Source organism: Pan troglodytes, chromosome 5 (assembly GCF_028858775.2).
Source record: "Pan troglodytes isolate AG18354 chromosome 5, NHGRI_mPanTro3-v2.0_pri, whole genome shotgun sequence".
NCBI classification, from domain to species: domain Eukaryota; kingdom Metazoa; phylum Chordata; class Mammalia; order Primates; family Hominidae; genus Pan; species Pan troglodytes.
This window is the reverse complement of record NC_072403.2, coordinates 21439292-21465579: the sequence shown is the minus strand read 5'-3', so window position 1 is coordinate 21465579 and position 26288 is coordinate 21439292. Positions and strand designations below refer to the sequence as shown.

Here is a 26288-nt window from a genome sequence, read left to right as displayed (position 1 = left end):
TAAACCTCTATTCCCCACACTAGGAAGGGAGGGGTGGGCCACAGGGCTGGACATCCTAAGCTCTGACAATTGCTATCAGGAGGTGGGGCACCAAACGCCACCCAGGGAGGGTGACCAGCCGTCCTGGTTTGAGCAGGTTTGAAGGTCACAGGTCCAAAACCTGGGCAAAACAAGATACCTGAACCCCCAGTGGTCAGCACGTATACACGGGGCAAACCGACCCTGGATTTTATTTGAAACAGGTGGCATTAAGGGGAAAAAGAAAAAAAAAACACAGCAAAAGCCTGTCACACACTAAAAGATGAGGCTGTGGTCAGCAAATACCTCCTGTTCCCCGGCCGGCAGCTGCCCTGAACCAGCAATCCGGGTTTGGTTTCTTTCCCTTTCCACGACCAAGCGCTGCTGAGAGCCCACCGACGTCAGCAGCTGGAAGTTCACACGGACTCAGCTGGGCACTGGCCGAGGGGAGGTAAATAAACAGATCCGGTCTCTGTCCTGCAGCGCCGCACACAAAAACTCCCCCTAATTGGTCTGGGCACAGAAGTGCTCACTGTCTTTCCAACGTCATACTAACTCAAAGAAGAGAGTTGGCAGAAGCACAAAAATGGCAATCTGCCAATCCCATTAAATAAAAAATAGAAGAGAAGAAAAAGCACAACTGTGGTTTCAAGGGATTCCAAACATTCTCTTGCATAACAGACACACAGAGGATGGGGTGAGAAGCAGCCGGGTGAGCAAGCAGGAGGAGACAGTGACGGGGAGCAGGGGACGTGCCCAGAACCCGCCCCCTGCACTCGGCAGCTCCCCACCTTCATTATAGTGTTTTTGGCTTGTGAACAAGTTTAGATCAACCTAAGTTAAAACATTTGGCTGCCCTGGTGCACGCTCAACACAGAGGACGAACTCAGCCCCATCTGAGTCCTTTCCGTTCACCGAGCTGCAGGGGTCAGGGCAGGACAGGATGTCCTCCAGCTCGCCGAGGGGTTCCCACACCATGAGACGCAGCGTGAGGGGCCCCTTCTCTCACCTCGATTTCGGCTGGGGCAGGCTCCTTGCTGAAACACATGCTCATGATATTCCTCGCTGTTCGATAAAAAGTTGTTAGAGAAACAGACCTTCCCTGAAACAAAACAAAAAACAGTAAAGCTTCAGAAGCAAAGCTGAGCCCTACTGCAAATGAGGCCAGACACCTGTCATGGGCCGCTGCCCCTTGGCGTCCCTGCGGCTGTGGGCCACCTTGTATTCTGAGTTAATGACAGGCAGAGAAGGAAGAAATATATTCTCTAAGAACCCGCAGTGCCAAGAGGAGTGGGAAGACTCCACCAAGGATCAACCCCATGAGGGCCAAATTGTTCTGCCAGGAACAGAGGCTGCCACCCAGAGGCCCTGAGCGGACGCACAGCAGAAGCGCGGAAGGCCCCTCCAAGGCTCTGCTGAAAAAGCAGCTTGTGCTGGAGGCAGAATCCCTCAGCTGACAAAGGCTGCTGCGGGCCAGTGGAGAAGCTATCAGCAGCTATGACCTGATGGAACTCGTGACCAGGGATACCACAGGAGAGAAGCTGGAGAGACAGAAACTGGTGTGACATCTACACCCTGAGAGTCCTTGCCATAGTAACACCTGCCAGGGCAGCAGCCTTCACTGAAGTTGCTACCTGGTCGCTTTCTTTCCACAGAACCACCTGCTGCCCCCTCTGCACCTCTTCTTCGATGCCCCTCTGTTGCCCTGTTCCCAATAACATCCAGAATGATTTGCTTGCTTTGATAAAATAGCTGCGTCAGTTTGGGAATCCGGAGTCAGCACCTTCTTTTACCTACCACACGAAATGTGGTGCGTTTTTCAGAGGGAATCCGTCTAAGACCCTTGCTATTTCTTTCTTACTTGACCGGGCACATTTGTTGCTTGAGTCCAGAAATATCTCCTGAGCACCTATTGTGTACTAGGTCAAATCCTAGGGGCTGGAGACAGAGCAGTGCATGAAACACACAAAACCTCGAGGAGCTTCCATTCAGTCTGGGGAAGACACAGGCCTCAAACACACAAATATGGGATGGGAGGAGGTGCCAGGTGTCATGTAGAGTGGGGGAGGGTGGTCAGGGAAGGCTTCCCTGCGGAGCACTGGACACTGCAGCGTCCCCCTAGAAGTGATAGGGCCAGAACAGGGAGCAGCAGATGCTTTCTGCCATTGGGTCCACAGTCGTAGTCGGCATGGAGACATTGGCTTGTGCCTTTCTCTCCTGCAGCAAAGGAACTAGATGGGGTTCTAACTACAGGAACATACTTCCATGCAAATTCCAAGCCGCTCCCGATGGTCTGTTTCTTGTAACATAAAAAAGGAGGGACTGAATTCTGCACCAAGGCAGAGTGCAATGAGCGGAGGTGAGGATGACACCAGTAGACGAAAGTCAGCAGCCAGGACACCGGTGCCACAGAGAGTTGCGTGCTCACGGTCCCTACCCGTGGGCACACGGCTGCTGGGGGCTTCACCATGGCCACCACGCAGAGCTCCACTATATTTCCGTGATGAAATCTAGAAATACCCTTGACGGGGTGGATTTAAACAAATCCAAACCTCTTATTTGAATCAAACATATGCTCACAGAATTGGCCTTCTTCAGTAAAAAGTAAAAACGTTGACAGTTTCTCATTTCACCAGTTGGCTATTCAGAGTCACAGGATTCACTGAGTGGCTTTACTTGACAAAGGCTTCTCAGTAAAACATTCAGGAAACACCAAATAAAGTTCCTCAGAGCTTACAGTCTCTGGGTCACACTTGGCAGGCTGCATCCTGCAACCCCCACACCGCATCCCCACCAGGCAGCCTTGGGCAATGGGAGAGGAGACTCAGATAAAAGGGAGCCAAACCCTCTCAGGGTCTCAGGCCAGAAAAACTGGGTACCTCTTTCCAGAGAAGTGTGCAAGGACATGAGATGCAGCCTGAGGCGGGTCTGCAGGGCCTGGACTTAAAGTGAAGCAGCAACGCCAGGAGTCAAGTCAACCCTTCCTCCGTATTTCTAAGATGGGTGATGGAATCAGAAGCCCGCATTGCCTCAACTACAAGGCCAGGCCAGAGCCTGCAGTCAGGCAGCCGTGGGCACCTGAGGGTATGGTGGAGTTTAGTGATAACCAACAGCCAATTCCCAATGCTGCCGAAACCCACTAGCCACACACTCCCACCAGGCTCACGAGGGCTGGAGCAGAGAACGCTTCCCTCCCAGTGAATCCAGAACTGGGACCACAGAGGACAAGTCTGTGCCGGGAAACTCAGCAGAGACTTCAACTTAGCTGAGCTCGGCCAGCTGGGCCCCGGGTGCCCCGCTACCCACTGGCAGGCTGGAGAAGGGAGGAAACCCCAAGCCTTGCTTCAGAGCCAGGCCAGCTGGGAGAGCTGCCAAGAGGAGAGCCACAGACTCTGCCTCCCCTGCTTCTTGGAGGGGCGAGTCTCCTCAGGATGACTGTGCTGCCGGGAGACCTGGCAGAGACAGGGAAACGCTGCATGTTTCAGTTTGCTGGTTTCTCCCCAGCTCTTCCCTCCACAGCATGTGAATGGTGAGATTCATTTTGATGGCTTTATCAGGGATAGCCCTCCACAGAGAGGACCTGGCAACGCTGGGCTGGCAGTGAGGTGAGTGGATAGAAAACAGAGAAAACAAGCGCACAGAGTCCACTGACGGTCCAGCCAGTGAGAAGTTCAGCTGGATCTGGGCAGCTGTCGAGCACCAGGATGAAACGGAACTGGAGAAGCAGGGGAAACGAAGCATGCAGCCCAGGTACTTATCCCTGGCATACGGAGATGTGTGCACGTGCATGCAACATGCACACGCAAGCCAGTTAATGAAAAGGAAACCCGAGGCCCTGGGCAGGCGGAATGGACTCGTGGTATCTTCGTGGAGTGGACTTCCCCTCCCTCACTGGGTCTCTTGCTGCCCCATCTTGCATCAATGTTCCATCAACGCACCCACAAGGCCCTCACTAGGTTCCTCGATATTGGACTTCCCAGGCTCCACAACCAGGAGCCAATACATTTCTGTTTATTATGAATTCCCCAGTCTGTAGTATTTCAGCAACACGAGAGGACTAATACAGCGCTATCACCCAGCACAGTGGCCCGCCCCCTCCTTCATCACCCCAGGGAATCAGAGAACACGCCGTCCAGTGCACAGCACGCTCCACTTCCTCTCTCATTCCTCCCGCACTCCTGCAGCTGGGAGTGGCTGCTCTGCGGAGGCCCCTACCTTATAGATGCACTTGTGGAAGTCACTGAGGACGCCTTTGTCCTCCTCCTCTTCCTTGACCACTTCTTTTTCCTGAGCGAAGAGTCGCCGCCGGCCAGTCTTCAACTGGGCCTGGCCCACCTCCTTGAGCTTGCTGCGGAAGCCGTTCCTGGGGGCCACGCCGTGGATGAGCCCATTCTTGGGCTCGAAGCGGGGCAGAGGGTGGAACTTGTGGTGGTCGTTCTCTGTGTGGCCTTCCAGCGGCCCCTTGCGCTTCTCCAGGATCTCCTTCTCCATCAGCACCTCCTTCTCCAGTCGCCGGTGCTCCTCTGGGGACAGGGAGTCATAGGAGAGTAGGTACTGGCAGTACGCCTCCTGCAGCTTGGCCAGCCGGTCCTGGGCAGTTCTGGGGATGCGCAGCATGTCTGCTAGTTTGTTCCATTTTTTGAGGTCAGTCACTTGCTGCATGCCGCCCATCTCATTAATCAGCCGGAAAAAGCAGGCCAGGTCGAGCTCACAGCCCCCTGGGACGGCGAAGGGGAAAAAAACAGTTAGTGAAAGAGACACGAACAAGATGTTCCTCATTCAACCTGTACTTCTTGAACTCCTACTATGAGCCAGGACTCTGACAGGCTCTGGGGTGAGAGTGGTGAACAGTAGACTTCCGGTCTACAGAGAGAAGGGCGTTACACAATGATGGGTCATGGCCACTTGCTACGAAGGGCAGGTGGAACAAGGGACTACCATTTTAGGTGGGGAGCGTCTGAGGAGGCAGCATTTAAGCTGGGGCTTGGCTGGAAGAGGATGCGAGCTGGCCAGACAGACATACAGGGAGGAACATCCCAGTGTACCACGTACTGGTACATGTGTTGTCACATGGAGGCAGGTGTCATGAGAAGACTAGCTCCCTGGTGAGGAGTGGGTAGGGCCTGGCTGCACCCACAGCCCAGCGTCACCTGGAATAGCTTTGACACATGCTTGTTACCAACTCCCAATTCCCCTTCTAAAATTCCCAATGCCCACCCACTCACTCACTTCACCCACCCACTCACTCACTCACTTCACCCATCCACCCACTCACTCACACAAAGGAAGTCTATTTTCCATCCTGCTGGATTTCCAGAGCAAAGAGCGACACCTGCGTGAGGACACAGGGCAGCACATCTATGCCTCGTCCCTCGCCCATCCAGGCAGCGGGCTGCTTCTCAGTGCATAAGCTGGTGCTCAGTGCCCCTCCCGATCAGGCCACAGAGCAGCGCAAATGCACATCAAACCTGGGCAGGTTTTAACGCGCGCCCAGTGGCTTTTCTAGATGGGAATGGAAAAAGCAACCTCCCTCGGGCCAAATAAAGGAAGGGGGGTAGGGGAGATTTTCCAAAATAACCATCAACAAAATGCTAAACAAAGTACAAATTAACAACGTTTTAAATCTTCAGAGTGTGGGGATATATTGTTTTTAAGTAATAAAAGGTAAAGTGTGCACGGATCCAGTCCAGGCAGGGTCCCTGCACGTACCAAGCATGACGGGACCCACCAGGTGAAGCGTCTGAACCACCTCAGCACACACAGAGCGAGTTCCCAGCACACCAGTAAGACCAGGGATGGGGACACAGCAGCCTGAATTCTACTCACACTAAATGGCAGGACAGTGGGCTGATGTGGTTGTGGAGAACAGGGGGGTTGGGGTAACATCCATGAGGGAACTGTCCCCAGCCTCGACAGGAGGGACCTAAGAACTGAGACTCCACAACAAACTCCAGGTCTCACAGACTCCCAGAGTCACAGGTGGGACTCACGGTGGCTCTGGCTGACAATCGGGAGTTCTTCCTCCGAGGGCAGGTGGGCACTGTCTCAACTTACAGAGGTAGGCACCAAAACGAGTCCCCCAACCAAAACAAGTCCTCCACCGTACGAGTGACTCAGAACACAGGTCACAGAAGGGAGGAAATCCACACTTTCATATTTCACTCTAAGTAGATTATAACGCAAGAGCACCTGAAAATCACACAGCGCTTGCAAGAATTCTTCATGGAATCCTCATCCGCTGCGATCACTCCCACTCAGGGCCTTGAGGCTGCTACGTGGCCGAGCCCCTTCCCCACCCAACTCCCGCCAGCGGCACGGCGGCTCCCCGGGACCTGCGGTGGAAGTGAACCTACACAGAGGCAGAAGGCACATCTGCTGGGGTGGATTTTAGGCTATTACTTCAAAGTTATTAAGTTTCTACCACTGTCAGATGGCTGAGCTCAGACCTCAGCCCTGAGGCCTTGCTGGGTCACAGACAGGTCAGTACCCCTCGGACAGAATGTCAGACGCCTTAGACTTCTGGGTGACGGCAACAAGCATAAGCACACCACAGGGAGGCACAGTATGGCTTTTGTCCCAGGGTAAGGGAGTGGAGGGTGAAGAAAAACCTACTCTAAACAAAAGGCGCTGTCACTACGATGTCAAGTGTGCTCTCGAGGCTCCATCATCCACCTAGCAGAGGAGGGAAACTCGGAATGTTTCCCTCCTGTCTGCAGGTCTCCAAAGGCAGGAGGACTGGGTGCGGTTCCATCACTGACTCAGTCATCCTGTGTCCCAAGTAGTCATGGGGCGTGGTCAGCGGGCGTGGGTGCACGCGTGTGCAGAGCCTGCTCCCTGCACTGCTTCCTATCACGTGCTATTCCCAACAGCAGAGCACAAACCAAGAACTCTTCCAAGTTAAGGTGACTGTCACTCAGGCATCAGTCCTGGCAGGCACCTGCTGAGGGGAACCACGAAACCTCCATCCTGCCTGGAAGCCTATCTTGCTGCCAAATCCCTGACACTTAAATGATGGCTACACGTCTCCATGCCTTTGAAAATTGAGGATCTCCAAAATGGAGGTGTGGCCTGTGTCCTCCCATGGGTCTAGACTGATGGGGTTGCAACCTTACCTGGATGCACCTCACTCCACAGAATCCACTTAGCCTTAACAAGGCAAGTTCATCCTCACCCTGTGTCCCCAGTGGCAGGACTGAAGAAAGGATGACAGGGAAGGAGGGCTACAGGGGAACCCAAGAGGAGGCTCTGCCTGCAACCCACCCTGAGGAGCAAGGGTCTGCATGACAGCCCAGATATGCATTCACTAAGGATCCACTGTGACAAGTTTCCAACAGCCCCAGCCAGAGCTCAGAAAAAAGGTCTCAGAAAAAACCTGGTCTCAGAAAAAAGGTCAACAGATCCCTTGACCTGTGGCCTTGACAAAATCGCCAGAGAAACTGAAGCTCAGAGGAAGAAGAGACAAGGCTGAGCAGGATAAAAAATGGCCTACAGGACCCTAGAGGGCTATGGGCTGCATGGTGATCCCTCCAAATTCATATGTTGAAGCCCTGACCTCCAGCACCTCAGGACATGAATGAATTTGGAGACAGGGTCTTCAAAAGGGTAATTATGTTAGAAAGAGGTCAGTAGGATGGGCCCTAATCCAATGTCCTTCTAAGGAGAGGAGATGAAGACACAGACACACATAGAGGTAGGACACAGGGAGAAAACAGCCACACACAAGCCAAGGAGGGAGGTCTTGTTGGTTTCGGGAGAAACCAACCCTGCTGGCCCCTAGACCTTGGGCTTCCAGCCTCTATAATCCAGTCTGGAATCCAGAGGGGCAGCGCTCCCCACTGGCCCCCCGGCCCCTGCTTTGACTCCAGCAGTTGTGGGTAGGAGATGACAGCCCAGGGGAAGCAAGGGGCCCAGACCCAGAGTGGGGGCTCACCCCAGATCCAAGCTCAATACTTTTTTTTTTTTTTTTTTGAGACGGAATCTCACTCTGTCACCCAGGCTGGAGTGCAGTGGTGTGATCTCGGCTCACTGCAAGCTCCACCTCCCAGGTTCATGCCATTCTCCTGCCTCAGCCTCTCCGAGTAGCTGGGACTACAGGCACCCGCCACCACGCCCGGCTAATTTTTTTGTATTTTTAGTAGAGACGGGGTTTCACCGTGATCTCGATCTCCTGACCTCATGATCTGCCCGCCTCGGCCTCCCAAAGTGCTGGGATTACAAGTGTGAGCCACCGCGCCCGGCAGCTCAATATCATTCTTGTCCTGCCACCAACGCCCAGGACCTGGGAAGAAGGGCTGCAGGGGGAACGAGCTGAGAAGCCCACTACTCCCGAGACAGGGAAGCGGAACTGGAGCTTTCGCAAGGGAAGAGAACGTGAAGACTGTGAGGGAACTGCAGGGATCTGGGGGCAGGAGGGCAGGCACCACCCCCTGGCCCCCCGCCCAGACCTACCTATGAGCGGGAGCTCGTCCATGGTGATGCCCTGAGATTTGAGGTGCTTCTTGATGCAGGCCAGCCGCTGCACGTTGGGGCCCCAGCGCCGGCCCAGCTTGTGGATGTGCTGAATCTGCGTAACAAACCGCATCTCATCGTTGAGCTTGCACTCGGGCCGCCAGTCCGGAGGGGGGATCACCCTGCACATCCCGAACTTCTCCACCTGAGCGCGGACCGACTCGATGTAGATGAGCGGATCGTGGAACTCCTTGGCGGAGGGCCTGAGGACGGGGATCTCGTCCATGGCCGCCCACCCGGCCTTGCCGCCGCCCTTCTCGGCCTTGCCCGAGTCCTGCGGCTTGTGCACGGACTCCGGTTGCGAGGTAGAACGATTTTCACAGGAGGCGCTGTCCGCCTTGCCATGTGCTTGTCTGCCTGGCGTGCTCTTCCCGGCCGTGGCCCGCTTCGGCCGATTCCTCTCCAGACTGCGCTCCGGCACTTCCTTCTTCACGTGTCCGTTCAGCAGACCTTTCTCGGCCGGGGCCTTCTTGCCAGGGCCTTCGGCGGGGCCAGCCGCCCCTTTCATCTTCTTGGGGGGCGACTGCGGCTTCTCCGCCTGGTGTGCCTCTTCCAGTCTCCTCTTGGAGTTCCGCAGCCCCTCCCGCAGCTGCAGGCCCTCCCGCAGCTGCCGCCCCCCCACCTCCTTAGTGCATGACTTTGGGTTCAACCTGCCACTGACCTTGAGGCCATTGACGGCGGGCCCGGTGGACTTGGACGCCCCCCCGAGGGATAGCACCTGTTTGCGGGTTTTTGCATTGCTACTTTCAGTTTTCCCTGAGATTGTGTGGTTGACAGCGGAACTGGGCTTGTGGTGATTGGGTTTGGTGTCCTTGACCAGTTCTCTCTTGGCTTTGGTGTATGTGACAGCCCCCTTCGTCACCGTGGCAGTGTACTTCACAGTTTTGGATGGTGAAGGTCTGACTTCGCGCATCTTTTTGGCACTGGTTGCACCTGCACCCAGAGATGACATTCGAGTGACTCCGTTTACCTTAGAAACCTGTGGAGCAGCAGAAGCAGAGGTGGAAAAAAAACGCAGAATTAGTACCTGCCACGAAAATGACCGGCCCACCCGTGAGAAAGGACCCTGGGTGCTGGGGATGAACAGAGCCAGCAGCCTGTAGTGTGATAAGAAGAGATGTGGAAATACCAGCAAAGAGAAGCAAAAGACACATCCAAGAATTAAGCAGCGATGTCCACTTTCAGAATCCACTATATACCTATCCTTCGTCACAGAAGTATGCAAACTGCCCCAGGCGCTTCCTAGCGGGGTTTCCTGAGTGCATTTTCACGTTCCCATTGCTCTTCCAGGAAATTTGGTGTTTCACAATGAAGACCTCCCCACGTGCCATGCAATCACCTGTCCTGAGCTTCTCAGAGTTGATGACAGCAAGATCCTGCTTCCTTGGGGGAAGTGGAGACAGACACACACACATATCCCTGTTCCAAGAAAAGTCATGTCTGCTATTTCTGTGCTCCACATAGCAGCATGACCTGCCCACAGGATTTAGAAATCTATGGCTAAAAAAAGAAGGAAAACAAAAATACTATGGAAGCAAAAGAACAGCAGTGCTCATGTGGTTTGGCTCCGGGTGGCAGGCCAGGCCCAGAGGTGTGGCTGCAAACTGTCAGCAGCTGCTGTCTGCTTTCCTAGTGGAGACGAGCCCTGGACAGGGCCAGGCTGGATGGAAGAGGGATGCCCCGACCTCACTGGTGAAGCAACACATGCCAACCCTCGTCTGCACACGCGCTTCCTATATTTTCCCACCATTTACGAACTTTCCCACTTATTTTCCACCCTGGACAAACTTTCCCATCAGGTTCTATGGGACCTGGGCAAACAGAGACAGTCTTACAGCTTGGACGCCGTGGTAATCTTGGGACACAGAAACGTCAGCGAAAATGGGGAGCGACAATGGCAGACGCTAGAAATGCACAAGCTTCAAACAAGAATAATGAAGGGACCCCAATGGGCTGCTGCCAGACATGCTGGTTTCGAGGAGATGTCTTCTCTGCGTCACAATGTGGCCACTGCCCCATCACTTAACACCTTGGGCATTACTTTTCGTCTATGATATGAGGTTAAAGTCAGGGACTTCAGGGTTTTATATAACCACCACCATCTCCAAAGGAAGAAGCCTAAAAATCACAAAATTACTAAGAAACACAGAATACTAGCCCCCCTTCTCCCCAAAAGCCCGAGAGGAAGGTGCCAGGGTCGGGGGAGCCTGCACTTCCTGGTCAGGAGAGCTGGCCACATGCAGTGATGGCCCAGAGGGTACTGAAACACCAGTGCCACCACAAGGCTGTGCAGGCTGCTGTCACATGGGGACGAAGGTCCCCAGATGGCGGGTAATGAGTCTTAGTGACCTTTGTACTAACCCTAGGCCTGGCCCAGGACCCCCCTTAAGTGGGGGTGGGGCATGGAATGAAACTTCCCAAAGGTGCCGGGCGCGGTGGCTCACGCCTGTAATCCCAGCACTTTGGGAGGCCGAGGCGGGCGGATCACGAGGTCAGGAGATCGAGACCACAGTGAAACCCCACGTTTACTGAAAATACAAAAAATTAGCCGGTCGCGGTGGTGGGCGCCTGTAGTCCCAGCACTTTGGGAGGCCGAGGCGGGTGGATCACAAGGTCAGGAGATCGACACCATCCTGGCTAACACGGTGAAACCCTGTCTCTACTAAAAATACAAAAAATTAGCTGGGTGTGGCAGTGTGCGCCTGTAGTCCCAGCTACTTGGGAGGCTGAGGCAGAAGAATGGCGTGAACCCGGGAGGCGGAGTTTGCAGTGAACCGAGATCGTGCCACTGCACTCCAGTCTGGGCGAGACTCTTGTCTCAAAAAAAAAAAGAAAAAAAAAAGACTTGCCAAAAACATCCAAACCAGTGGCTCTCAGCATTCCCTAGAGGGCTGGGCTCTCACTGGGCCCTACCGGCAGAGTGTCCAAGTCAGAGGGTCTGGGATGGGGCTGAGAATGTGCATTTCTAACCAAGTCCCAGGTGATGCTGTGTGCTGACCTGGGGACCGCGCTTGGAACCACTGAATGAAGTATCAGTGAAGTTTATAAAACTCAAAAAGGAAAGAAGCCACTGAGACCTGTATTTCTCTATATGCCACCAATTAAATGCAGTCCAATCAAAGCCACAAATTCTTGGTAGGACATCATCTCTTAGGAGCCAGTCCCATGGAGGCCTCATTCCTAGAGCCACATCTCAGGCCCCATGAAGAGGCAGAAGCGAACACCCAGGAATCACACTCTGGCTCTTAAACCACGAAGTCACCCATAAAAAAAGTGGGACTGACAGACGGTCTGGAATAAATAATGCGAAACCCTTTTGGAGAGGAAAAAAAGCACCTGGCAATGATAAATTTAAAACAGATTTATAAAACCAGGGGTAAGGACAAACAAATATTCCGTGGTAAGTACTGTTAATCTGTAAGAGGAGGTATAGTGAGGAATGCAAATCTCTTAGTTTTAATTGTTCTTTCAAATGCTTCCACTAAAACCAAAACAAGACAAAACATTTAGAAAAACAAAAGCAAACAGTAAACTCCAGCTGGGGCTGATCTTTATTTCCAGCAACAAAGGCTGGTGGGGCTGGGTGGGGGTGGAGGAATGGGCCTCAGGGAATCCAGGACCTTGGGGAAGGGCTCTATCTCAGGTTCAGACAGCAAAAGACAACACCTCTACAGTTGGCTCAATCTCCTTTTAACCTGTAGGGGTGCAATCTGTTTCAACCCTACTCCCAGCACAAGAGTCTCCTTAAGGAGACTGACTACACAATGCGGCTTCGTATATCGCTAATCAAAATGGCAAACTCCAGATGGTGCCGGACATAACCCAACTCCTGTGAGGTTCAGGCATCAGCCACCACTACTTGCTGAGGTTTAGTTCAGTGTTTTCCAAACCTGGCACCCCTAAAACCCTTAGGGGAGCTTCAAAATAATGTAAATCCCTTCCCTCTAGATTCTGTGCTAATTGGTGAGGATCAAGAAAGGGAATCAGTGTTTAAAAGCCTCAGATGTCTCAGTGTTCCCACAAATCCGTGGACCCTACCCTTCCCTAACACAGCTGTCCAAATACCAGAGTGCTATGTCTCTCATATTCTATCTCAAATAAGAGTGTAAGGCCTTTGGTTCCATCCATTCTGGCTTCTCGGGGGCACCTGAGTTCATGGCTAGCAATGCTACAGGGAAGTAAATTTTCAACACAGCTGAATTCTATATATCACTATCTTCAATGGCAAAAGGAACACCTTGTTTACATCTTTCTGAAAACCTAAATACTGAATTATTGGCAAGGTATACATTCAAATAACTTGCTTTATGAGAGAAATGAGTTGCAATATTTTCCTTCTTATTATAGGAGTTATCTTCAACAGTATCCACCCAGATATCACACACGCATGCCCATATAACAAGCTCAAAGACTAGATGGTTCTCACCCACAACACAGAACAGCGAAGTTCAAACAAATAAATTACGAAGACTGAAAAAGGCAAGTGTCACTGGCCATCTTCCTCCTCGAAACCCAGAGGGTCCGTGTTCTATGCCCACCACGAGAGGCCACAGGGGAGCTGAAAAGCTAACATAGGAAGCAATCTGCCCCTTAAGCTGCTCCATGTGTCCTAAAAGGGAGAAATAAAACAGAACCAACAACCCAGCCAGCACCACCATTGTGGGGAAACCTGGGACCCACCAATCTAACAAAAGGACACCCCTTTTCCTGGCCTGGACTTGTCTATAAGGAGCCAACACTTAATCAGTACAAAAGGAAACAGAAGAATGGAGGAAGGCATTGTCTTACCTTGCTACCGAAGGTCTCCCTCAACCCACCTCTGTATCAATTAAAACAACACAGCCCCAGTTATGCAGCCAGTGCACTACAAGGAAGGCCATTGCTGCACGTCCTGAGGGATTCCACAGAAGAGCACACACAGGAAGTCATCTGAACTCACTGAAGAATTAGCGCCGAGGTGGGCTACAGCAGGACCCTCCATTGAATGACAATACATTTCAGCTGAGCAGCTTTATACATAAGTGCTTGAAGTTACTCCTCTCAGCTCTGTTGTGGATTTCTGGCTTCTCAGCCCATTGCCCCCAGCCCCCAATCCAGCTCTGCAGAAAGTGAGGTGTCTGCAGCGTGTGCTCCTTGGCCCACAGCCATCCGTCACCCGTATCTCAGGTGATCCCAGGCACACGGCCATGAGATATTAAAGCAACCCCTCCTAGTCATAAGAGAATGGTTTCAATTTAACAGGCAAGGTTGAGAGCATTTTCAAGTTACGTTCGGCCAGATGAGTACTTGCAACAATACCTCATTCTTCTTGCAGAAGGGATATAAGGTGAGAGATATGAAGGTCCAGGACATCAAACGTTCCTACCTGACTTTGTTCTTAATAACAGAAATTCCATCTTAAAAACTGTACCCAATCCACACTCTGTGTGCTTCCTTTAAGAATATAAAATCCCTCCCCCCTCCATCCTTATGGGTTTTTCTCCACCCCACCACCGACACACACAATATTTAAATCAACTCAATATGATGACAGATGAAAAGGAGAAACATGCACTTCCAAGGCAGAGCAGAAGATGAGAAATGACTCTGATGTTTTTGGTTAACTAAGCAAAAATGTTTTAGTCGTTCAAGATTATGACGCTGTCCTCAGTTCAACCTCAGATTCACTGGCAAGTTCTTCTTCTCCACGAGAGGGAGCCGTTGAGCCAAGGCCTCTGCCAGCCTTTCAAAACAGAGCCAGAGGCCCAGAGAGAGAAACAGTTGGTGGCTGGGGGTAGTCCATTTGCACTTTAAAACTTGAATCAAAAACAAAGAGCCTAAACAGAAGCGAAATGCACTGGACAGACAGTGAGTTATGGAAGGGGAGGAGCAGCCTGCTCAAACACTGACCGCAGCAGCAGATGGGCAGGAGCCTCCTAGCCAAGGCGAATGTGCTCTAAAAGAGATGCCTGGGTTCCACTGGGCCATCTAGATGCACCTATAACCTCTCCTCCCACTGCAGACAATGTAACTGAGTCACAAATACCCCACCACCAGCAAGTGCAATTCAAATGACAAAATAATGTCATGAGAAGAAAACCTTTAACTTTTTTAAAAACTAATATGATTTTCTATGTTTCCTTCTCGATAGCCATATTTTCCAGAACTTTAAAAGAATATTCTCAATTCCTTGGCCCTCTCTGAATCTTACTAGGGCAGGACTTTTCTGCAAGGCTTGTACATTTTCATATGAAAACCTCTTCAGTGACAGTAGCCTATAGCTCAATGGAAGGTCCTGCAAAACCAGTGGGATTAGCCAGTTGATCATTTTCTTCTCACACTCAGCCTCAGCGTAAGAAATGAGAATCACATGTGGCCACATCTGGTTCAATATCCTGGCTTACAAACCACACAAATTTCTACACAAGTACAAAACCTGCTCATGACTCTCTTGGAAAACTAATACTTCAAAACCCTTGCTAGAAATAAAGCTCGTCTGTTGGACTATCCTAAACTTGTTACTTTCTGTCACTGCATGTAAGCAGAAGTACTATTGCAGGAAAGCAACAGAAAAACACCATTTGCTCCTTGGTGAGACCCTTACCATACAACCAAATTATTAGCCAGGGGCACTCCCAGCCCCATGACAATGCAATGTTATACAGGCATGTGCATTCCATGACAAAGACAGCTCATTTGGTATAATCGAGAGTAAACGGCCGGGGCCAGAGCCCTCTCACCAAGAAAAAGGCTTAGGTGAAGTACGCACTGGTGTGTTCTAACTCTCGGGTTCTAGGGACTCCATAAATCGCACACACTATCAAATGGCATTGCCCAGTTCGCACGAGGGGAAGTGGTTTTAGACTTGGCAGACAGGCACGTGCACCCACACAGTTCATTATAGCAAGCAGAGCAAAGGCACTTCTCAGCAGCACCCCCTAAAAATTACATCCCTCCACATTTCAATACAGTCACATTTATGCTTTTAAGCTGAACAATAACAAAAAAAAAATCCACATATCATATTTGAAATGAAAGATCAGAGTATCCTCTGGGCCCATATCTTTCATGCAGTTGAAAAGATGAAAGGTCACAGTCTAATCACTTGTATCAAGCAGTCACAAGGGAATCTACAATTTGCTTTTACTGACCTTATTTTCAGAGTACTTAACTAATAGGATCTGGGGGTTTGAAAATTTTCCTTTTATTTCTCACAATGTCCCTGGTATAAGGAGTTGGCCAGACTGGCTCCAAAGGAATAATAGGGCCCAGGAAGGTTAAATATCACATCTCAAGTCTCATTGAAGGTCAGAGTCAAAGCCAAATTAGAATCTGGAGCCATGGGTCAACCCATCTGGGCTGGTTAGACTGGAACAGGGAAGGAGGAGGAGAGGGAAGAGGGAGAAAGTGGGGAAAGGGTGACAGGAGAGGATCCCCGTCAACACCTGCAGGATGCCCTATATGAGCACATGGCGCTCCCTGCAAGGACTCTACCCTGAGCCCCGGAAGCAGCTGAGACTCCTGCACTAACTCAGAGGACAGAGGCCTGCTGTGTGAGGGGCACCCCAGGACCTCTTTCCTGCACCTAAGATCCTGCACAGGGAACAGGTCACACAAACACGCCATGGAGCATGGGGGCAGGCAGGGCCACCCCAGGCTAAGGCAGTACTTTCTGTTCCTCCTCAGCTCTTTCCTCTGTCCAACTGTGCTAATTCCTCTCATCCCCTTACAAATGAAAACCTTGAACTGAATGAAGGCCAAGTGCTGAGAGTGAGTTCTGACCAGCTGAGATGACAGGCGTATCCCACGCATCCCTATTCGTGACCGTGCAAGAGGATGTGCGCACCCGTGTCTGTCCATGCATGAGAACATGAACAGTCACATGTACATGACTCAGGTCCTCTGCCACCCTTCATTCCTGCCTCGCCATCCCAAGGATGGGTTCTCAGGGCAGAAAGGCAAGATCTGGAAGCTCACCTGGATATGGCCTCCAGTTCTGATGTGGCCCATGAGAATTTTACCACAAGTAAACTAAAAAAACTCAAAAAAGCAAAGTGGGATGAATAGAAGATAAACAAAAACAACTTAACCCTACTCTAGGATTCTGGGAAAGCAGACAGGATGCAGTCACATGGTGTAATCACTGTCTTTCTGTCTTTCTCCCTGGGTTGCTTCTAATTCTGTTCTCTTTCATGAGCAAAAACCTTACGCATTGGAGAGTTCCGTACAATCCTCCATCAGACCAACAGCATTGGGAACAGCGGGGGAGTGAAGAATCACAGACCCAGGACCAAAGCTCGGTGCCTCCCTGGGCTTTGTGCCTCCAGTGCTGACAATCCAGGGCCCAGTGGTTGAGAGACGCCAGGTGAGCACATGGTGTGGCCCAATTCCACACCGTGGCTGTTGTCTCTGGGAAAACTGAGGTCTGTTTTGGCCAACAGTGGCCAGTGTTTAATATGTGCTAGATGTGTGTGGACTGTGGAAACATAAATGTGGTGATTCATGCCATGCCCACCCCCCCAACTGCATACTATTTGCTAGGTAAAGGTTCACATGTGCATGCATACATACCTGTCTGCCTATGTGTGACTATAGTCACATGTTCACGTTCAGAGAGAAATATCCACAACGTCACCAAGAATGAGAAAGACCACCTCTACCACAAGACGAAATCAAGTATTTTCACACCACAATAACCATGTAAGTCACTCTGCAACACTGCCAGCCAGGAAATCTCTTCTGTCCCCTCTACAACTTCCTCTGAAGCTACCTTTAAGGATCATAGCCTCCAGTCTCTTCTAGGGAAGATTTTAACCCTCTATTTTTAACTCTGTGAGGAAAGCTCATCAATGGTCCCATGACTTAGCGGATGTTAAAATGGAGTGGGGAACAGGAGCACGAGGCATCAGTGAAATGCCACCTGTCCGGGGACAAGCCCTCAGCTGTGTGCCTGCAGGAACCTGCCCTTATCCCCACTACTCATCCCTAGGGTTGTGAGAAATCAATGTCCAGGAATGGGAACATCTGGACAGCAATAATGGCCAAGCCCTGAGGGATTCTTCAAAACTGCCTCACCAGAACCGGCATTATCTGTGGCCCTGTTGGGGGATAGCGGGTGGGGGGACAGCGCAGGACAGGCAGGGGCAGGAGGTGGTCAGGGTGGCAGCCACCTACACTCTGTGGATGCTACAGCCTGGGACTCAAATGCCTTCAGTGGAAGAGGTGCCATCCAGCCACACCCAGTTCCACAGACTGCTCGGCAGTGCACACAGCATGCACATATTCTGCTTCAAAGGCCAGGTGGCGAAATGTTAACTTGTCACATCAAAAAGAACAGAAAAGTAGACCAGGATCATCCATTAACAGAACTATCCCATTTGCAGGTGTGTTTCAAAACCTACCCTGAGAAAAACATGTTCCCTGCCACTCTACCGCTCATCTGGAGCCGAGGGTGGGTGGGTGGGAGAAGGCTTAAGTAAAAAAGTGAGTTCACTTTCTTGGTGAATGCAGTGGCACCCAGGGATGAATGCAAATCCAACTGATGGATCTTCGCAGGACAAAAGGTGCAGGCGCCTGCAGCTCATGCAAAGGTGCGCTCTGTCTGTCCCTGTCTTGCTTCTGAGCATCACCTCCTGCTTCTTGAGCCCTCTGAAGATGAATTTTTAGCTTGGTGAAGTGAAGTGGGAAACTGGGGTCTGGCACACATGTAGGCACCCCTGCTGGACTTTACCTGTTTCCGTAAGTCCTGAGCCGACCGATGCAGAGGGGGGTGGTGATGGTTGGCAGCAAGCCCCTTGGCCGAGGAACCCGTGGAGGGGGCCGCTGCGGGGTGGTTAGCTGAAGCCTGCTCCCGGCGGCTGTCAGCCCGGTGATCGCTGTGCTTCTCCTTTGCGGGAGTGGCCTCTTTGCTTTTGTGTTTTTGAACAGGTTCCTTCTCCCGTGTTGACCTGCTGGAACCATTGAAAACTAGAAAGGAAGGAGAAAACAAGAATGAAATCACTACCTTGACCACTACCACGCAAACTACTGATATGGTTTGGCTCTGTGTCCCCACCCAAATCTCATGTCCAACTGTAATCCCCATGTGTTAGCGAGGGAACTGGTGGGAGGTGACTGGATCATGGAGGCAGTTTCCCCTATGCTGTTCTCATGATAACAAGTGCGTTCTCATGAGATCTGATGGTTTAAAAGTGTTTCCCACCTCACGCTCTACCTTTCCTGCTGCCATATAAGAAGTGCTTTGCTTCCCCTTCGACTTCCACAATGATTGTAAGTTTCCTGAGGCCTCCCCAGCCATGCGGACCTGTGAGTCCACTTAACCTCTTTTCTTTATAAATTACCCAGTCTCAGGTAGTATCTTTATAGCAGTGTGAGAATGGACTAATACACCTCTACTCCCTGAAGTCAGAAAGAATCAACCATCAAATGTCAGAGGGAGACTCTAGTCTCAAAAAAAAAAAAAAAAAAGTCTATTCTCAGATTTAAAAGAGATGCATTTTGAGGCCAGAGAGCTACTGACATGCATGAGTTCGGGGCGCAGCTGCTTTATCTGACCTATCAGTGACAACAGAGATGAAGAAAGGGATGATGGAACTTTGAGCCAGACCCATTTTCTGTTCCTAAATTCAAAAACAGCAATAGCTAATAGCTAGTATTTCTTAAGTGCTTCCTATAAGCCAGGGGAACTATGCTAAAGTCCTGAAGTACATTGAGCCTCTGAATCCTCAGAACAACCCTACTGGACAGGACACTTACAGATGGAGGGGGTACGCGCCTGGCACAGGCCATGCCACCTATCCCTGGCACATGAAGTCAGCCTGCCTCCCAAGCCCACCCCATCCACCCCAAACCCCAGGTGGCTACAAGTGAGAATTTCCAGTGAGCATGGTGCTTCCTACCCATGAGGCAGAGACTTCAAAAGAGAACAGGGATGCTTGGGGTTTCTACAGAAAACCAGAAACACCAACGTTATGGGTTTATCCTTCTGCTTTACAGCCCCTCCCCATGGAATAAACGAGACTTTCACATCCATTTCTCTGGAACCCACAGGCCTTGTCTCCCCACAAACAGTCCAAACAGGGCCTGTTTCTTCAGGGAAGGAGGAAGCACACCCTGTTCCTGGGTTGCTTTAGGCAGATCAGCAAGGGGAAGCTATAGTGATCTTTTAGCCATCATCCTGCCAGAGGGAGTTTTCAAAAGGTTACTGTGTCCACTCATCCATCTGGCACTTGAGCAGCTCCAGGCCGTCCCCACCCCAACCAGGACTGGCAGAACTTTAGGTAGAATTCCCCCACCCCCACAGCAGCAGGTGAAAGTGAAAATTATTCCTCCTTTGAGTTGTAAATCTCTTCCTATTGGCTTGCAGAAGGGGAAATCAAATCTTTCCTCCTCTAAACATCTTACCTGTCTGTCCTTTCTGAAGACTCTCTTTTCCCCAACATTCAATCTCACATGGAATTTTAAGAGTCCTTTAAATTATATTCATGTCTTATAAATTGCAAATACCGTCCTCTTTTGCCATTTACTTTTTCATTTGCTGTGGTGCCAAATCTGCTAACAAATTTCTTTCAGTTTCTTGCTTTCATGCTTAACGTACCCTTCCGTATATCTTCTCCCAGTTTTATGAAAGTGTAACAATTAAAATGGTACGTTTACAGTATGACATGTTTTAATACATGTATAAAGTGATCAATCAAGCTAATTACCATACCCAATCCCCTTACTTTTGTGCTAAGAATACGTAAGATAAGCAACTTGAGTATACACTACATTATTAGTGACTAGTCACAAGGCTGTCCAGTAGATCTCCAGATTTTCTCTCTCCCTTCAAACCAACTTTGCATGCACCTTTCATCAACATTTCTCCATTCCACCACCCATGCTTTCAAACGGTAAAATAATCTTCTAAGTTTCCTTCTAATTGTTTTCTAATTAAACTGCTTGGATTTAATTCTTAAGTCCAATTGTCATGGTATAAGATGGAGATTTCCATTATCCTCATCTGGATTATCGGTTGTGAGCCTTTATCTCAAAGTTCCTTCCAACACCAGTCATTAATAGATTTTAAAATACTGAAGGAAAGACCAGGCCACGTCAAAATATGGGATACAATCCGACGTTGCACAAGATTCTACTGGATACTCTCAGTTAACACAGAAAATGGAGAGTTTCAAATGGCTGGCATTTATTCTAAGTCTAAGTAACTACCCATTGTCAGAAACCATCAATCATGCCCCAAGCTGGCAGTATCTGTGCTAGCTTTCAAGACAAATTAAAAGCAACATCCGTAAGAAGTCATACTTCAATGTGATTAAAAATCAAGCCAAGGGAACATGAATCTAGGCAATTCTTGACTGTTCACCAATTTTCTAAAGCAGTGAACACAGCTTATTAAAACATAGGAAGTAGTTGCTTTTTTTTTTTAATCTCCAATACTCCTCCAAACTTCTCTGTGCTTTTTCCTGCCATTAAGACATGTCTCATGGTGAGGCCTGCTACAAAGAAGCACCAGTTCTATAATTACTTCTCTTTATTCACTTAACAAAATATTACTATATGGGTTTCCCGCCCTTCAAAACATTATCTGCAGCTCATTCCCAGCTCTGTTGTTTGCAGCTGGGCAAGTTATTTAATCATCAGTTTTCCCATCTATAGACTGGGGATAGCAGATGTTCCCGTAGGTAGAACATCTACCACAATGTCTGGGGTTCAGTAGGTACACAGTATTTGGGAGACACTATCACTGCATGTTTAAAAGGGCCATCTCAGGTTACTGCACAATCAGATTGTGGGCAAATCTCTTTTTGCCTCATATCCCTCCCTGCAGACAGAGTATAAAGAAGGGCTTCAATGCAGACAAACACTGGTCTCAGCAAGACCCAATACAACGTCCTACTCCTCTGGGTCATTAATTTGTCCACACTGACCATGCCTGTTACGTCTCCTACTCATGCCAGACCATGACTGAGAGTCTGTGGACAAAGTCCAGCAGAGCCAGGTGCCTCCTAACACTTGCCAGTATCACTTTCATGGGAAAAAGAGGAGTAGCTAATCACCTGCCTGAGCAAAAAGAAATACAACACTGAAAACACATCCCAATTTTCCACTAGCGACGTATGGTCAGATCAGTGGATCTCAAAGGAGATTTACAGACCCTTCAAGGACCTAGAAACCCTTGCAGGAGATGTGCTAGGGTCGAAACTATTTCATAATAATACAAAGACATTATTTGCCTTTACAATGGATAGACATCTGCACTGATGGCACGAAAAATGGTAGGTTAACTATAAGGGAAATGCAAATCAAAACCATAATGAGGTACACCACTTTACATCGACTAGGATGTAAAGTCATATCATAAAGATGGATAATGATGACTGATTGCAAGGATGTGGAGAAACTGTAACCCTCACACACTACTGGCGGAAATGCAAAATGGTTTCTCCTTTTCAGATAGTTCCTCAAAAGGAGAAACGTAGGAGTTCCCATATGACCCACCAATTCCATTTCCAGGAATGTACACAAGGGAAATAAAAAATATGTCCACATAAAAACTTGCACACAAATATTCATAGCAGAATTATTACTAATCGTTAAAAATTGGGGGAAATCCCCGAAGATCCAACTGATATTTATTTAGATAAACATAAAGTGGTATATCCATACAATGAAGTATTAGCCATAAAAAGGAAATCAAGTATTGATACATGCTACAGTATATTTAATGGGTATATTCTATAATGTGTGAATTTTATCTCAACAAAATATATTTTTAAAATATGGGTGAAATCACTGGTACTTTAGCATAAACAAAAGCAATGGCAACCAAACTACTATACACTAGTCTAATATGCATTTCATCCCTACCATGGATTAGTAGCAGTTAAAAAAAAAAACAGCCAGTTTCACTTAAGAATGACCTTGATAAAGTCATACAAACAGTGAGTATGACTGAATCATGGCCCCTGAGCACACATACTTTGTGTGACAAGATGCTATTACACAAAAGCACTTCTCCTATATACAGAAATACAATGATCACCTCTAGGGAAAAGCACTTGTGTGATTGTGCAAGTTTTGGGCTAGCCCTTTTTTCATAGGATGTTATTTTTATTTCAAGAAGGACCAACACACTATAGTTCTTCGGACTTAGTTATTTGTAGTTTTTACTTAGTTACTAGATTTTTTTAAAAAATGAACAAAGCAAGCCTGTCTATTCAAGGAAAGTAACTAATAGTCATTGCTGCCAATGACAGAATTCATGCTTTCAGGCAAAAATTAGAATTTCAGAGAACCAGTATCTGCCATCATGAGTTCGACAGAAATTCTTTGATGATGTACCCTTGTTCATTACCAAAGGTGCTAACAAGAACTCACTGAACCATTATTTTCAAATGAACAACATAGGATGCTACAAAACAGTGCATGGGTTAAAGGTCCATTCAAAGAAAAAGACAAATCAATGGATATTAATGTAACAGTATGAAAAGTTCACTGATACAGGTACAGGTTCCCAGAGCAACTGACCTGTAGGAAACTACCGGTAGAGCCTACTATCCTATCAAGTACTGAAATCATCTACAAAGACCGTTTCCCATGTACATACATATTTATCCAAAGCTGATTTTCTTCATATACATCAACCAAACTATGTACTCTGCAACACTCAAGAGATGAATACAGAAGCAATCATAATATGGCTGTATCCTACTTAGTAAGACATTAACGGGATTAACAAAAAGGTCAAATAATGTAACTCTTAATAAGTTTTTGGTTTTGGACTATGATTATTTTTCATTAAAAAATGCTATATGTGTTTAACACGTAACTGGTTTGTGTCATTTTTTAAATGAATAAATATCTTAAAGTGTCTTCACTTTTAATTCTAATATGGTAGATATGAGAATTAAAGCTGATATTAATAAATATAATCCACATTAATAAAAGCCTTTTGGGGTCCCTCAATAACTTCTAAAAGTAGAAAGGGGTCTGGAATTCAAAATGCCTGAAACCCTGGGGCCAGATCATCTGTTCCATTACTCCTTACATGATGATTTCAAGAAGCTTGATGTGTCGCATAAAAACTGACAGGAGTCACCTGTTCGGTGATAAATCACTTGGCAGGGCAAGGCCAGTTGCTAAGCTGGGACTTTCACAGACACTTGAAGAGTGTGACTGTGGTTAGTCAGCAATATCTTTCTTATCTGAAAAAAACAGATCCTTCATTGCAGTATCCGTACCTGAAACCAGATGCACAACTCTTTGATTGTATTTTGAGGTCACAAAACCTACTGCTCAGGAAAATACTGTGGACAGCAAAGCGGTGAGTACCAGGATTATAGGAAAGGGGAACTGGAGACGAGAGGGAGGCAGGTGAAATTAACATAGTGAACCATAAACTGGCTGCCCTGAAGACTTCAGCAACGTACTCTACTAAAGAATATTTTGATGAGATATCTGGAAATGGAAGAGTTTTCAAACATACGGAAATTAAAAACTGAATCAAATTTTCATTTGCAAACAAAGAGAAGGTTTCCAACCAAACCCACTTTTTGTAACCATCATGCTGTTTTAGAGCAGCGATATACCCAAATGGCAAACATGGCCAGAAAGTCAAATCATGTGTTAAACGGGAAGTAAAGGGGGCAGGGGGAGGACTGGGCAACACCGACAGAGCCAAAGACAAGGTATATTTTGTACTCAACAGCTCATTAATTTTAAGTGTCGTGGGAACTTGCCAGTTTTACTCCTCCAAGTAATTATCTTTTGTCTTAATTTGTAAGATTCGAGAAAGGGAGAGAAGAGGAAAGGAAAAAAAAATATTCACTCTCACAGGGAAAGATTAAACCCTGTGAACATAAGAGAGAGAAAGACAGAAAGTTCAATGTATAGAAGTCCTCCACACACTGTCCCCAATTAAAAGAAATAATTGGACTAGTTTCTTTAAGGAGAGAAAAAAAGCATTCATCACTGTGAACCATATTAGGAAATTGTATTGTACTCAGATACAAATAGCTTTACATTAACGAACAGAGACAAATATATTGATTTGTATACACATACTCTGAAAGTTAAACGGCCTATAGAAAAGTGTTTTCACACCACGGCAGGCAAAATCTTTAAATCCAAAGGCTGTTATTTTGATTTAGGGTCACCTCATCCCTGAGAAGGTAAGATTTCCTCCCAATGAGGGATGAAAAAGATATGGGCAAAAGAAGTTACTTTAGAAACATATTTAATAGCAATCCTGTAACAATTTGAAAGGTAGAGAGATACACTTTCCTAGGGGAATTCACAACTGTACCTCCAGGGAGCTTGTCCTAAACAATGTTCCCCAAAAGCTTTGTTCGCATATTTAGATGCTGACACAAGGTTCCTGGAAGAGACCCTCAAGGAAGGCAGCCCTATGAAAAACTGATCGCAAGGTTTTTAATACCCTCACTCCATGCACAGACTCTTGATTTTGATGTCTAGTTCTGCTCACCAACCCCGTTTGGGCCTCAATTCCCTGAACTACAGACCAGCTGGCTGCTTCCTCTTATCCGCCCTCCAGGACTTGCTGAAGTATTTTGAATAAAGTATATAAGTGCTTTGCGTTCTTCAGAGAAAGGAGTTATGCAAATATAAAAAGAATGATCTTTTTGAAAGCTCTTGCTGCAATGGCAAAGATCCACATGTGAAAAATATAATTTTTAGAGAAAGCTGACAAAGCTGGCCTTCTACTTTTACCTGTCTCCAAGCGCCTCCCAGAACCAGACGCCCCTATCTTGCCAATTACCCATGCTAATAAAGGCACCTCATCCAAACACAAGAGGGAATCCTGATGTGTATTATTAGATTATTAGATGTGTATGAAACAGGAGTCCTTACTTGGCATCCAGCAAAAGTTATAAGATATCCTGGGATTATGCAGTGTATGACCTGAAATAATACAGTTCAGAAGGCCTAACCACTTTGAAAGAGAAAAACCCAGACAAGGACCATTACAGAAAGTCAGCCGAAACATCTGCTAGCAAGGCAACAAAGGAAAAGAAGACCCTGAAGATGGGACTGAACTAACCCCCAAATTAAAATAGCTTCTTCCTGTCCACACCCCAAAACAAACGAAAGGGGCAAAAAAAAGAATCACTGTAAATAAAGAAGAAATGTGTTAAGCAAGGGAAAAGAGATCCACCGCAAGTTTCTGATCTCAAGCCAGATATTTAAATGTACGCTTCATGTCATTACAAGGCATCCCTTCCTTGGGCAAGACACAGACTCCGTCAATTGGCTGGCATTAAATCCCTGTTACTGTACAAAAGCCACACTTGCTCCCTGGAGCCAGTTCAACTTTGAGTCACTATTGTCTGAAAACAATAGAATGTCTGCCAACCTGTGCCAACAGTTCAAATGGATTTTAATGTAGCATGTGTGAGTGCTGTAACCCGGTTTGCCCTGGGCCAAAACAGCTCCACCAACATAGCTACAGCATCCACGTGTAAAACCAGGGAAAGCTGCAAGAACACAGCTTAGGTGAGCAAAACCTCCATTATCACCTTGCATCCAGCCAGCAGCTCACTCGTACAGGGAACAAACGTCAACCTGGGATGCTGCCTCTGTACTCCGAAACTCAAGTATCATAAGCAAATTCTACTGGTTTACAGGCTTTGTAAAACGCTTCTGGAACTTTCACACAATGAAATCTCTTTCACTTTGATCACAATTATAACAGATATCTGGAAATAGAATGTTTAAAGCCAATCACATCTTCTTCCTTTTCTATAAAAGAACTTAAATTCTGTAAT

General features: G+C 48.1%; 1 protein-coding gene across 9 annotated transcripts in view; it reads right to left on the bottom strand.

Annotated features, from left to right (window-relative positions):
- Nucleotides 1–26288, bottom strand: part of JARID2 (jumonji and AT-rich interaction domain containing 2) — a 275051-nt gene that overhangs the window by 16490 nt on the left and 232273 nt on the right. For all 9 annotated transcript variants that reach the window (XM_063812119.1, XM_001169890.6, XM_063812121.1 and 6 more), the window contains 4 exons: nt 18236–18471; nt 8467–9505; nt 4234–4736; nt 1028–1120 (listed from right to left, as the gene is read on the bottom strand). In XM_063812119.1, the coding sequence (XP_063668189.1) occupies nt 1028–1120; nt 4234–4736; nt 8467–9505; nt 18236–18471 (1871 nt within the window). The remainder of the gene's footprint in view (nt 1–1027; nt 1121–4233; nt 4737–8466; nt 9506–18235; nt 18472–26288) is intronic.